General features: G+C 49.0%; 2 protein-coding genes across 4 annotated transcripts in view; both read left to right on the forward strand.

Moving 5' to 3' along the window:
* Positions 1–12,921, forward strand: part of LOC121077682 (protocadherin gamma-C5-like) — a 177,780-nt gene that overhangs the window by 63,453 nt on the left and 101,406 nt on the right. The gene's annotated exons all lie outside the window — the stretch shown is intronic.
* LOC121077687 (protocadherin gamma-A10-like) lies at positions 6,121–8,829 on the forward strand. Its single transcript, XM_040573096.1, has one exon. The coding sequence runs from the start codon at positions 6,136–6,138 to the stop codon at positions 8,788–8,790; it is 2,655 nt and encodes an 884-aa protein (XP_040429030.1). The 5' UTR covers positions 6,121–6,135; the 3' UTR covers positions 8,791–8,829.

Below are 12,921 nucleotides of genomic sequence, written 5' to 3' on the forward strand. Positions count from 1 at the left end.
GAATGCCAATTCCTTTAGCATTTATGCACATTTTTATACTGGTTTTGCTGTCCTGAAAGGCAACGCTCATCTTGTGATACCAAAATGTTCTGCACAGGAACTGTGTGTGTAAAGTTATAAGGTCTGTGTATAAGGGCTTCTAATACATGTGAAAATCCTCCTCAATCTACCCATATCTGCATTGGGGTATATAGCATTTCTTCCCAGTTGTAATTCCATTTTCAGGCTCTTGTTTGCAGGAAGGTTGTGCTTCATTTTTCCCATTTCTGGATAGATCTTTTACATTTGAAAATGCAAAGTTTCTATTGTAGCAAATCCTGATCACCCTTGAGAAGGTCCTTTCAGCCATCTGGAGACAAATTTTTGTTTACAAGGGAAATGAAACTGAAGCTCAAATTGAATCTGTCTTCATTGCTCACAAGACTTAGTGTAAGAAAGTGTCTCATATTGAGGCCTTTCCATATACAGTTTCATATTCATTGGAGATGAGTAGGCCACGTCACGGAAAAACAGATGACAGCTGATGAAATGAAAAGATGAACACTCTAGGGCTTTCCTTGCAGCTTAAGACCTCAGTGATTTCTTCGTAATCTAAGGAGGAATTTTCCTTTGCAGAGAGAAGACTGTGACACATTTACAGTGATTTTCTTTACCTCACTTTCTCTTTGAATGCTTCCTTGTGCTGCTTGTCTGATATTTTTATTTTCCTGGCCTTTTGTCTATGTGTGTTGGTTGAGTTATGAGTACCAGCATAGCTTTGTTGGGGAATGTGTTATGTGTTCATGTGCCTTGCTCATATAAACCACTAGCAGAGTATTTCAACAGAAACAGAGCTGGTGTGGAAGGGTGGACATTTGAGGGTACTTGTGTGTTCTTTTCCTTTTTTTTTTTTTTTGTCTAGGGAGTGGATATAAATATGATGTTAGTAGAAGAGGAATGTCTGTGTGGAGCGGCACATGCTCTAAAAGGAGAGGGGCATTCCCTTACAAATACATTTATGATGACCCAGTGTCTGTTGGAGAAAGGCTCCTCTCTGTCTTTCCCTTTATCTCTTTAGTATGCTTCAGAAACTTGCAGAGAAATGTACGTCCCTTCTTAGTATACCTTGATGGTGTGGTTGTGCACGGTGTTTGGTATTGGGAAATGCTCTGTTGAACTTGTCCTTCTGTGAGATTTGCTTGCATTCTGAGGGTGAAAGAAAAGCATTGAAGTTGTGGAAGGTTTGAGGGGATATGTTGGGGGAATGTTGTGTGAGTGGCTGTAGAAGGACAGATACTTCTTTCTCTGCTAGTTTTATTTATTTCATTCCACACGTAGCTGTGGTTTATGCGCTTTGAAGTCTGTCTGTTCAACAGGTTTTTCCTGAGAAATATTTTTGAGATTTTTTGGGAACCTTGGGAGAGTCTTCTGGGGAATTCCTTCCCTACTATCTACCTTACATGCTCTAATACTTTGAATACAGAAAAAAGTATATGTGTATAAACTAGCTGAATACCATTTATTCTCTTCAAAAATTTTTATTATGTCATGTTTATGTGATGAAAAAAAATTTCTTTGGAGTTCTCCACGGTGTAGTTCTTGTGCACATTGTGAAGAAATGCACTGGGCGATTGGTCCTTTGATGATGTCCTTCTGGCTGTCATGAGGAGGGAAGGCAATCATAACAGTTGGGAGTAGTTTGGGAATTCTTTATATGTCAATGTCTCTTGGTGGAAGGAGGAGCCCTTGAACACTGACCTCTCAAAAATGGAGCTGGAAGTGGCTTTGATAACGGACACATGCTATGACAACAGCCGTTTTCATAGAATCCTGGAATCATTTAGGTTGGAAAAGACTGCTTAGATCACCTAGCCCAATCTTTAACCTAGCATTGCCAAGTCTACTATTAAACCATGTCACTAAGCTCTACATCTATACACTTTTTGAAGACCTCCAATGCTGGTGACTCAACTACTTTCCTGGGCAGCCTGTTCCAATACTTCACAACTCCTTCAGGGAAAATTTTTTCCTAATATCTAACTTAAACCTCCCCTGGCACAATTTGAGGCCATCTCCCATCCTCTTATCGCTTGCTACCTAGGAGAACAGGCCAATCCCCACTTTGCTGTAGCCCTCCTGTAAGGTAAGTGTAGATCATGATAAAGTCTTCTCTGAGTCCCATTTTCTCTAGGCTAAAAAAAAAAACCAAAACAGCTCCCTTAGCTGCTCATTATATGACTTGTTCTGTAGACCTTTCAACAGCTCCATTACCCTTCTTTGGACCTTCTCCAGCACCTTGATTTCTTTCCTGTAGTGAGGGGTCCAAAACTGAATGCAGTATTTGAGGTGCTGCCTCACCAGAGCCGAGTACAGTGAGACAATCACTTGCCTAGTCCTGCTGGCCAGACTACTTCTGATACAAGCCAGGATGCTGTAGGCCTTCTTGGCCAACTGAGCACACTGTTGGCTCATATTCAGCCAGCTCTTGACCAACACCCCAAGGTTTCTTTCTGCCAGCCAGCTTTCCAGCCACCCTTCCCCCCACCTGAAGCACTGCATGGGATTGCTGAGCCCCAAGTACAGGTCCTGTCACGTAGCCTTGTTCAGCCAGATACTTCTGGACTCGGCCCATTGGACCAGCCTATCCAGATCCATCTGCAGGGCCTTCCTACCCTTGAGCAGATCAACACTCATAACTAACTTTATGTCATCTGAAAAGATACAGAGGGTGCACTTGATCCCCTCGTCCAGATATTGATAAAGATACTGAAGATAACTGGTCCCTATACTGAGCCTTAAGCAATACCATGAGTGATTGGCCTTGAACTGGATTTAACTCCATTCACTTCAACAACTCGTGCCTGTGCACCTAGTCAGCTTTTAAGCCAACGAAGTGTACACCTGTCCAAGCCATGAGCAGCCATTTTTTCCAGGAGAATGTTGTGGGAAAGAGTGTTCAAAAGCCTTACTGAAGTCAAGGTAGACTATATCCACAGCCTTTCCCTCATCCACTGACATGTCACCTTGTCATAGAAGGAGATCATGTTCATCAAGGAGGATCTGCCTTTGATAAACTCATGCTGACTGGGCCTGATGCCTGGTTGTCCTGTAAGTGCCAAGTGATGGCAGTAAAGTTAATCAGCTCCATGAGCTTACCTGGCACTGCAGTCAGACTGACATGCCTGTAGTTGCAGGTGCATCTCTTGAAATTCACTGTACATAATGTTAGGGCAGATCAAAAAAGGATGTCTGTAGAGTTACAGTGATGTCCTTCACATCTGTAGTTTTCACTTTTTTGCCTCATTTCCTGTACTTCAGTGTGGCAGAGAATCCTAGAGGACTGGAAGATAGGTTAGAACTGCAGGACTGTGGAAGCAGTTTCCTTCCAGACCTTGAATTTTTCCAGCTGTGGAGCGAATTACTTTGATATAGTTCTCTTTCAGTAAAATGTCAGTGATTGATATGCCCTGTTCTTTCTTGTGTGACATATATCAAGAAGTAGGATGTTGTCCATGGTGCAAACAAAGTGTGTGGCTGTAGAATACACAGGCTGAAGCAGGTTTAGAGTCAGGAAAATTGTTGGGTCATTGTGGCTTTGAATGGGGAATGCTTTGGTTCCATACCAGATGCCAAGGCCTGCACCATTTCTGTTCTGATCATGGTGTTCCTGTCTGTAGAGGCAATGACGTTTACCTGAGAATAAAGTATTTGGCAAAAAAAAGCCTATATTGGGGAGGTCTCAGAGATGAAAGGGTGCATCTGGAGTCACCACCATGTATGAAGGTGAAGGCAAAGAAGAGCAGAAGGGTGTTGTGGGAGCAGGTGTCCCCTGGAAGAGCTGATCTAGAGCTGTAACTGATCCCAAGTATTGTCATCACAGGCCTGCATGTGCACCTTTGTATTTGTCTCCCGTAGGGTTCATTTCCCACCAAATTCCATTTTCTTCAGATACATGGGGAGGTATTTTGTTTAAAATTGAGGTGGAATGAAAGCAGGATTCGAATCTTCAACTGTTGCAGTCACCAAGATGACATTTGGAAGGGAAGGAACAGATCAGAGGAGACTGCCCAGATAAATGGCAGAAATTGTTTCTATGTCACTGTACAGATGCTCCAGTCCCTGCTTGTCTTAGTTGGCCAAAGGTTAGAGGTGCCCTTTCTTGCTCCTTGGCCCAAGAACGAGGTGCTCAGGCAGGGGAATGGCAAAAGTCTGGCTTCCAGCAAGGAAGATGGAAGACTCAGCAGGGCATGTGGCTGTGCAACATTTGATTACTTGCACTGTGCCAGGGTCTGTGCCTATTTCACTATGACGCTTTCCTCCATGTCCCCAAAGGGGTTGAAAGTCTTCTGTGCATATGCCTACAAACCAATACCTCTGGATGTCCAAATGTGCTTCGTGAACATTCAGCTTTAGCTGTCAGTGACTTCCAAGTGCATGACTTCTCCAGGCAGAGTTGTTTCCTCATAAGCTGTGAAATGTTTCCTGTCAGGAAACATGGTCCAGTCAGGGGTTTTTGTTTCTTTTGTTTAGAACCAGAAATAACCAAGAGAGATGAACTACTGTATTGCAGGAAGGAAATGGCGGAGAAGATAGGCATGATTTCCTACCTGTAGTGAAATGCTTGCCTCACACAGGTCTGTTGGAAGTTTTTGTTTCCTTATGTTTAGAATCAGAAATAACCAAGAGAGACGAGCTACTGCTTTGCAGGAAGGAAGCTGTGCAAAGGACAGAAATGATTTCCTACCCATTGCTGCCTTCAAATGATATCAGGAGGTACTGAAGCAATGCATAGACCCATTATGTGTGAACCTCCAATGAGACGCTGGCTACACAGAGGAGCAATGTACAAACAGGTGTGGAGTGCTTCTGGCCAATGACAGCTACCTGTAGAAAGTTCTCATTTCCTGGAAGATTGGCAACACAGAGCCTGCCAGTCTGTATGATGTCATATGATGAAAATACGATTGATGCTTACTGCTGGAGAATTTTCTTCCTTTTTCTTTGGATTTTTTGCAAATGAATGTACTTAAGCATCTTTCATAACTGATCCCAAGTACTTGTTTTGCATGTACACTTGCATGACACACTTGCATGTACAACGCCGTAGTCATCTCCTGTGAGTCTCTGCTACCTCCACAGTGAATGCCAGGTGGGTTTTCTTCTGGTGTATGGGTAGGCATTTTTGTGGAAATCCATATAAGTGAATGAAAGTATAGACAGGAATCTTCAGCTGTTGTGCTCTCCAACACTGCACTTATAGTAGGGGGAGACTGATCAGTGGCTAGTGCCCAGACTGCTTTTCTCAGTAGCAGGGATGTGGAGTTGGGTGCACAGCCCAGTCAGGAAGCTGCTGGTTCCTTAATGCTGCACTCTTACAGGGGGAACAGTTTCATATTGGTTGTTGACATTGGAACAACAACATAAATTACATCTGAACATTGAATTTACATGGTCATACATTGCTGAAGAGCCGAGGAAAGTTTCAGTCCAGAACAGTGGCAAGAATAAAGTTTGGAACTCACGGTGGACGTGGTGCTCCTGCAATACTGGGTTAAGAATAAAAACTATTTAGAGGTCAAATTAACACGAATAATTCTACTAGCCAAGGGGTACAAGTAGTCCTGAGGAACCCTCTACCTTCACTCTGCTCATGACGGCCCTGAAGACTAGAATGCATTCCATCTTCTGTTCGAAGAAGAGAAGCTGTTGCAGAGACAAACGCACCGGCTATGGACCGTGTTGCAGGGGAATGTGCCGTGGCGCTGTATCCCCGGGGGCCGAAAGTTTCCGCGGAAGAGGCAGGGCGGCTGTGCTCGCTGTGAGCCGTGAGTGCAGTGCCGGGCGGCGGCTGCGGGCGCCGCTGTTCACCACGGAGGAAAGGAAGGAGCGGAGCGCTGCAGCCAGCCCCGCCCGCTGCGGCCCGGCTCGCTCGCTCGCTCGCTGGCTGTGTCGGCGGCCGGGCGGGCTGCGAGCGGCCCCGCGGTGCGGAGCCGTACTACAGCGAGGCAGAGGGCCCGGCGAGAGCGGACGGCGGCGGGGCCGAAGCAGAAGCGGGAGACAGAGCGACAGAGCTCAAGTAGGAGCCGGAGGCGAAGAGTCCAGGCGGTAGCGGGGAGCTGCCGGCGGGCGTCCGGTGGCGGCGGGGCCGTGGCGGAGATGTGCCCGGCGAGAGAAGGGCGCTGGGGCCGAAGGCAGCGAGCGCTGCTGTGCTGCGTGTTGGTGGCGGCGTGGGAGGCGGCGTGGGGGCAGCTGCGCTACTCGGTGCCCGAGGAGCTGCCCAAGGGCTCTTTCGTGGGCGACGTGGCCAAAGACCTGGCGCTGCAGCTGGCGGCGCTCCGCGACCGCGGCGCCCGCATCCTGGACCGAGGTAGGACGCGGTATTTCGCTCTGCATGCGAACAGCGGCCACCTGGTGACGGCGGAGAGGCTAGACAGAGAGCAGCTGTGCGAGGGCGTGCAGAGATGCGTGCTGCGTTGCGAAGTGATCGTGGAGGGCGAGATGAAGGTTTCCAGGATCGAAGTGGAAATCACAGACATTAACGACAACGCGCCAAGTTTTGGGGAAGGGGAAAAGGAACTTAGAATGAACGAGCTGACAGCTCCAGGGTCGCGTTTTCCACTGCCTAAGGCTCACGACCCGGACGTGGGAGTGAATTCCCTGCAGAGCTACGAGCTGAGTGGCGACGAGCACTTCTCGCTGTCCGTGCAGGCGGGAGCCGACGGCGAGAAGCGTCCCGAGCTGGTGCTGGCCAAGGCGCTGGACCGGGAGGAGGCGGCGTTTCACGAGCTGGTGCTGATGGCGAGCGACGGCGGCGAGCCGTCTCGGACGGGCACGGCGCTCATCCGCGTGTCTGTGCTGGACGCCAACGACAACGCGCCCGTGTTCAGCCAGGCGGTGTACGCGGTTCGCGTGCCCGAGGACGTGCCCGTAGGCTCTACACTCCTCACTCTCACGGCCACCGACGCCGACGAGGGACTCAACGGCGAGTTTAAGTATTCGATGACAAAATTCACGGCCGTAAATACAGAGAAATTCTATATGGATCCCGAGACGGGATCGATCAGGCTGGTGAAGAGCCTGGACTTCGAGGGAGGTGACTCCTACGAAATGGAAGTGCAGGCACACGATGCCGGAGAACTTTTCGACACTGCTACAGTCTTGATCTCGGTGACGGATGTGAACGACAACGCGCCCGAGCTGACTGTGTCGTCCGCACTGAGCGAGATCTCGGAGGACGCGCCGTCGGGGACGGTGGTGGCCCTGCTGCACGTGCAGGACCGGGACTCGGGCGCCAACGGCGAGGTGCGGTGCAGCATCGTGGAGGGCGTCCCGTTCCGCCTGGAGCGGGCGCTGGACAATTACTACAGCGTGGTGACGGCGCGGGAGCTGGACCGGGAGGAGGTGTCGGAGTACAACGTGACGGTGCGGGCGGCGGACGGCGGGTCTCCGTCGCTGCGGAGCAGCGCGGTGCTGGCGCTGCGCGTGCTGGACGTGAACGACAACGCGCCGGTGTTCGCGGAGGCGCGCTACAGCGCCCGTCTGGCCGAGAACAACGCCGAGGGCGCGCTGGTGCTGACGGTGCGGGCGTGGGACGCGGACTGGGGGCAGAACGCGCGCGTGCGGTACCGGCTGGCGGAGGGGCGTGTGCGGGGCGCGCCGCTCTCGTCCTACGTGTCGGTGCAGGCGGAGACGGGCGCGCTGTACGCGCTGCGCTCCTTCGACTACGAGGAGGTGCGCGAGGTGGGGCTGTGGGTGCGGGCGGAGGACGGCGGCGCGCCGGCGCTGAGCAGCAACGTGTCGGTGCGGCTGCTGATCGTGGACGAGAACGACAACGCGCCGCAGGTGCTGTACCCGCCGGCGGCGGCGCCGGGCGCGAGCTGGACGGGCGTGGAGCTGGCGCCGCGCTCGGCGGAGCCCGGCGCGCTGGTGGCCAAGGTGGTGGCGGTGGACGCGGACGCGGGGCAGAACGCGTGGCTGTCCTACGAGCTGGCCAAGGCGACGGAGCCGGGGCTCTTCCGCGTGGGGCTGCACAGCGGCGAGGTGCGCACGGCGCGCTCGCCGCTGGCCCGCGACGCGCCCAGGCACAGCCTGGTGGTGGTGGTGAAGGACCAGGGCCGGCCGGCGCTGTCGGCCACGGCCACGCTGACGGTGGTGCTGGCCGAGAGCGTGGCCGAGCTGCTCTCGGAGCTGGGCAGCGCGGCGGCGCCGGCCGAGCCCGCCGGCAGCCTGACGCGCTGGCTGGTGCTGGCCGTGGCGGCCGTGTCCTGCCTCTTCCTCGCCTTCCTGCTGCTGCTGCTGGCGCTGCGCCTGCGGCGCTGGCGCCGCTCGCAGCTGCTGCCGCCGGCCAGCGGCGCCTTGCGCGGCGTCCCGGCCTCGCACTTCGTGGGCATCGACGGCGTCCGCGCCTTCCTGCACTCCTACTCGCACGAGGTGTCGCTCACCGCCGACTCGCGCAAGAGCCAGCGGCGCTGGGCGGCCGACAGCTGCTGCAACACCCTCCCGGCCCGGCCGCCGCCCGACAAGGCCGCGCCGCTGCTCGGGGAAGACGCTGCCGGCGCCTGCGGCGCACAGCCCGACGCCCTCCCGGTGAGTCGCTCCGGACACCGCGACGCCCTCCCTCTCGGCGCTTGCCTCCCTTCGTGCTCCTTGCCTTTCCCTCCCCGCTCTCCTTCCCGGGCGTGGAGTTTTGCTGCTGAGCAAGGCACAGCTTTGCTGGGCAGCGTGTTGTGGGTGGCTGTCCGTTCCTCCGTGTTGCAATTGGTGTTGAAAGCAGGCGACAAGAAGGGGCTTTTGCCTTCAGCTCTGCTCTAGATGGGCTTCTACCTTTTTTCTGCCATGCCTTGTGGTAGCTCATTTCATCCCTGGCATGTATCATGCAGGTTTTCCTTTCATTTTTCGCTATTCTGAGTATATGTTCACTTGAGTTTATCAGGTATTTTAGATACTATCTTCCCAACAGTCTATGTTGTCAGTACTGTGAGATTGTCTTCAAATAAAATCTTAATGGTTAGATATTTCTTTTGCCTTCTTCGCCTCTATACTCAAAGCAACTTTTCTGTTGCTGTATGAAGATGTTCAGATGAAATAAATATCTGTTTGTATGTAAAGATGAAAGACGGTCAGAAATGTTTTATTTGAAAAGTGCTATTTGTGAAAGGCAAATTTTGTTGGAGAAAATAGGAGCATGTGAACCTTGACCTCTATAGAATGGGAGAGGCTTTGCTAGCAGTCACGTGGTATTGCAACAGCTGTGTCTTGGCTTCTTCACTTGAATTTGTGTTGCATAATATGTAGTGAGATTGAGGAATGGGTTCTGAAGAGTGAGAGTGAAGTCCATTTCTTCTCCTGCAATTTTGGCAGTTTTGCCTTGTTTGCTGCCAATATCAAAACTAGGCCTCAGTGCGGCAGAGAACCCTGGAAAGACTTGGAGATCTGTTATAAATTGTTGGAATGGGGGAGCTGCTTGCATACACTTTGAAAGTTTACTGCTGTACAGTCAAAGGCATTGATATCTTTATGTTTCCCTAAAATATCCCTGAATGACAAGCCCTTATCAGTGGCCGACATACAGTTAGAAGCTGGTTATTGAGAGTGGTGCAACTGAATGCTGTGAATGTAGAGAAATGAGGCTGAGAGGTCAGTTCTGAATTTGAAAAGAAGGTGTGTCAGCAGTGATATTGTTTGGGCAGTGGTATGATTTTATTATGAATGGCAATTTCTGTAGCATATATGTAGTTTGATTTCATAATTTTGACAATGCCTGCAGCATTTTTGCACCATTTGATCCTGGTTTTGCTGTCCTGAAAGGCAATGCTAATCTTCTGAAGCTAAAATGTTCTGCACAGGAACTTTGTATGTAGAGCTATGATGTCTGTGTATAATGGCTTCTAATACCCGTGAAAATCCTCCTTAATCCACCTATATCTGCATTGTGCTATAGTGTTTCTCCCTAGTTGCAATTCCATTTTCGGGCCTTTGTTTTCAGGAAGCTTGTGCTTCATATTTCACATTTCTGGATAGGCCTTTTACATTTGTAAATACAAAATTACTATTGCATCAAATCGGTATCTCCCTTGAGAATGTCCTGTCATCCACCAGGAGACAAATATTTGTGTATAAGGGAAATGAAACAGAAGCTCAAACTGGATCTGTCTTCATTGCTCACAAGACTTTCCATGAGAAAGAGTCCCATAGTAGGGCCTTTCCATTTACAGTTTTATATTCATTGAAGATAAGCAGAGATGCATGGAGATACATCATGGAAAAATGGAAGCGAGCAGATGAACTTTTCTTAAAATGAAGTCCAGATGAACACTCTAGGGCTTTGCTTGCAGCATGACACCTGTGTCATTTCTTGATGATCTAGGGAGGAATTTCCCTGTGCAGAGAGAAGACTGTGCCCCAGTCACAGTGATTTCCTTTACCAGACTTTCTCTTTGAATGCTTCCTTGTGCTGCTTGTTTGATTTTTTTTTCCTGGTCTTCTGTCTATGTGTGTAGGTTGAGTGATCAGTAGCAGCATAGCCTTGCTGATGAATGTGTTATGTGTTCATGGACCTTGCTCATGTAAACCACGATCTGAATATTTCAACAGTCAGAGCTGGTGTAGAAGGATGGGGACTTCTGAGTACTTGTCCGTTCTCTTCCATTTTTTATTTCTCTGGGTAGTGGATGTAAACATAATGTTAGTAGAAGAGGCATGTCTGTGTGGAGCAGCCCGTGCTCTAAAAGGAGAGGGACATTCCTTTACACATACATTTATGATGACCCAGTGTCTGGAGAACGAATCCTCTCTGTCTTTCCCCTTACCTCTTTAGTAGGCCTTAGAAACTTGCAGAGAAATGTAGCTCCCTTCTTGGTATACTTTGATGGTGTGGTTGTGTGTGGTACTTGTCACTGGGAAATGGTCTGTTGAACTTTTCCTTTGACGAGACTTGCTTGCAAATTCTGAGGGTGAAAGAAAAGTATTGAAATTGTGGAAGTTTTGAGTTGTCAGGTTGGGGGAGTGTTGTGTGACGGGCTATAGAAGGACAGATGCTCCTTTCTCTGCTACTTTTATTTATTTAATTCCACACACAACTGTGGTTTATGCACTTTGAAGTCTGTCTGCTGATTAGTTTTTGCCTGAGGTATGTTATTGAGTTTGTATTGGGATTTTTGGGTTATCTTCTGTAGAATTCATTCCCTACTGTCTACCTTACATGCCCTACTACTATTAATACTGAAAAACATCCATGTGTATAACCTAGCTGCATATAATTTATTCTCTTCTCAGTGTTTGTATTACATAACGATAATGTGGTGAGAAAAAAAAAAATCATCTTTGGTGCTATCTATGTTGCACGTGAAGAAATGCTCTGGGCGATTGGCCCTTTGATTATGTCCTTCGGGCTGTCATGAAGAAGGAAGGCAATCATAACAGTTGGGAGTAGTTTGGAAAATCTTCCAGCAAGTATGGAAGAATTGCATATGTTTAAGTGGTTTAGCAGCAAAACCTTATCTCCCTTGAGAAGATCCTATCAGCTATTTGAAGACAAATTTTTGTGTATAAGGGAAATGAAACAGAAGCTCAAATGAGTCTGTCTTCAGTGCTCTCAAGACCTAGCACGAGTAAGAGTCCCTTATTAAGGCTTTTACATATGGTATGAGCTTTTATTGGGATCCTTGGGAGAGCCTTCCGGGGAATTCATTCCATACTATCTACCTTACATGCCCTACTACTATGAATATCAAAAATGTTCATGTGTATAACTTAGTTGCGTATTGTTTATTTTCTTCACAGTGTTTATATTACATCCTGATAATGTGATGAACAAAAATTGTCTTTTGATGTGTGCATGGTGTAGTCTTTGTGAACATTGTGAAGAAATGCACTGGGCAATTCATTCATCCTTAGATGATGTCCTTTTGGCTTTTGTGAAGAGGGAGGGCAATCATAGCATCTGGGAGTAGTTTGGGAATTCTTCATGTGTGAAGGTCTCTTGGTGGAAAGTGGAGCCTTTGAACACTGACCTCTCAAGAATAGAGCTGGAAGTGGCCTTGCTGGCAGACACGTGGTATGCCCAACATTTACACTAGCAACGCGAAATCCACCATTAACCCATGTCCCTGAGCTCTACATGCTTTTTGAAGATCTCCAAGGATGGTAATTCAACTACTTCCCCGGGTAGCCTGTTTGAAACTTCACAACTCCTTCAGGGAAGACATTTTTCCTAATATCCAACCTAAACCTCCCCTGGTGCAACTTGAGCCTATTTCCACTCATCTTAACACTTGGTGCTTGGGAGGAGGATCCCCAGTTTGCTATAGCCTCCTTTAAGGAATTGTAGAGCATGATAAGGTCTGCCCTAAGTCCCCTTTTCTCCAGGCTCAACAACCCCAGGTCCCTCAGATGTTCCTTGTAATACAACTTATGTAGACCCTTCTAGAGCTCCTTTTACCCTTCTTTGGATACGCTCTAGCACCTCAGTGTCCTTCTTGTAATGAGGGGCTCAAACCTGAAGACAGTATTTGAGGTGTGGCCTCACCAGTGATGAGTACAGAGGGACAATCACTTCCCTATACCTTCTGCCCAGAATATTTCTGATACAAGCCAGGATACTATTGGCTTTCTTGGACACCTGAGCACACTGCTCATCCATATTCAGTCGTCTGTCGACCAGTCCTCAGAGGTTCCTTTCAGCCGGGCAGGTTTCCAGAAAGTCTTCCCCCAGCCTGTAGCATTGAATGGGGTTGTTTGAACCCAAGTACAGGACCTGTCACTTAGCCTTGTTGAACCACATGGGCCTCAGCCCATCAGTCGACCCTATCCACATCCCTCTGCAGAGCCTTCGTACCCTTGAGCACATCAACCCTCATGTCTAACCTAACTTGGTGTCATCTGAAAACTTAGTGAGGGTGCACTCAATCCCCTCATCCAGATCTTGATAAAGATACTGAAGAG

Source organism: Cygnus olor, chromosome 14 (assembly GCF_009769625.2).
Source record: "Cygnus olor isolate bCygOlo1 chromosome 14, bCygOlo1.pri.v2, whole genome shotgun sequence".
In the NCBI taxonomy this organism is placed as follows: Eukaryota; Metazoa; Chordata; class Aves; order Anseriformes; family Anatidae; genus Cygnus; species Cygnus olor.

Coding starts and splice junctions, on each gene's coding strand:
- LOC121077687 (XM_040573096.1), top strand. CDS start 6,136: ATGTGCCCGGCGAGAGAAGGGCGCTGGGGCCGAAGGCAGCGAGCGCTG.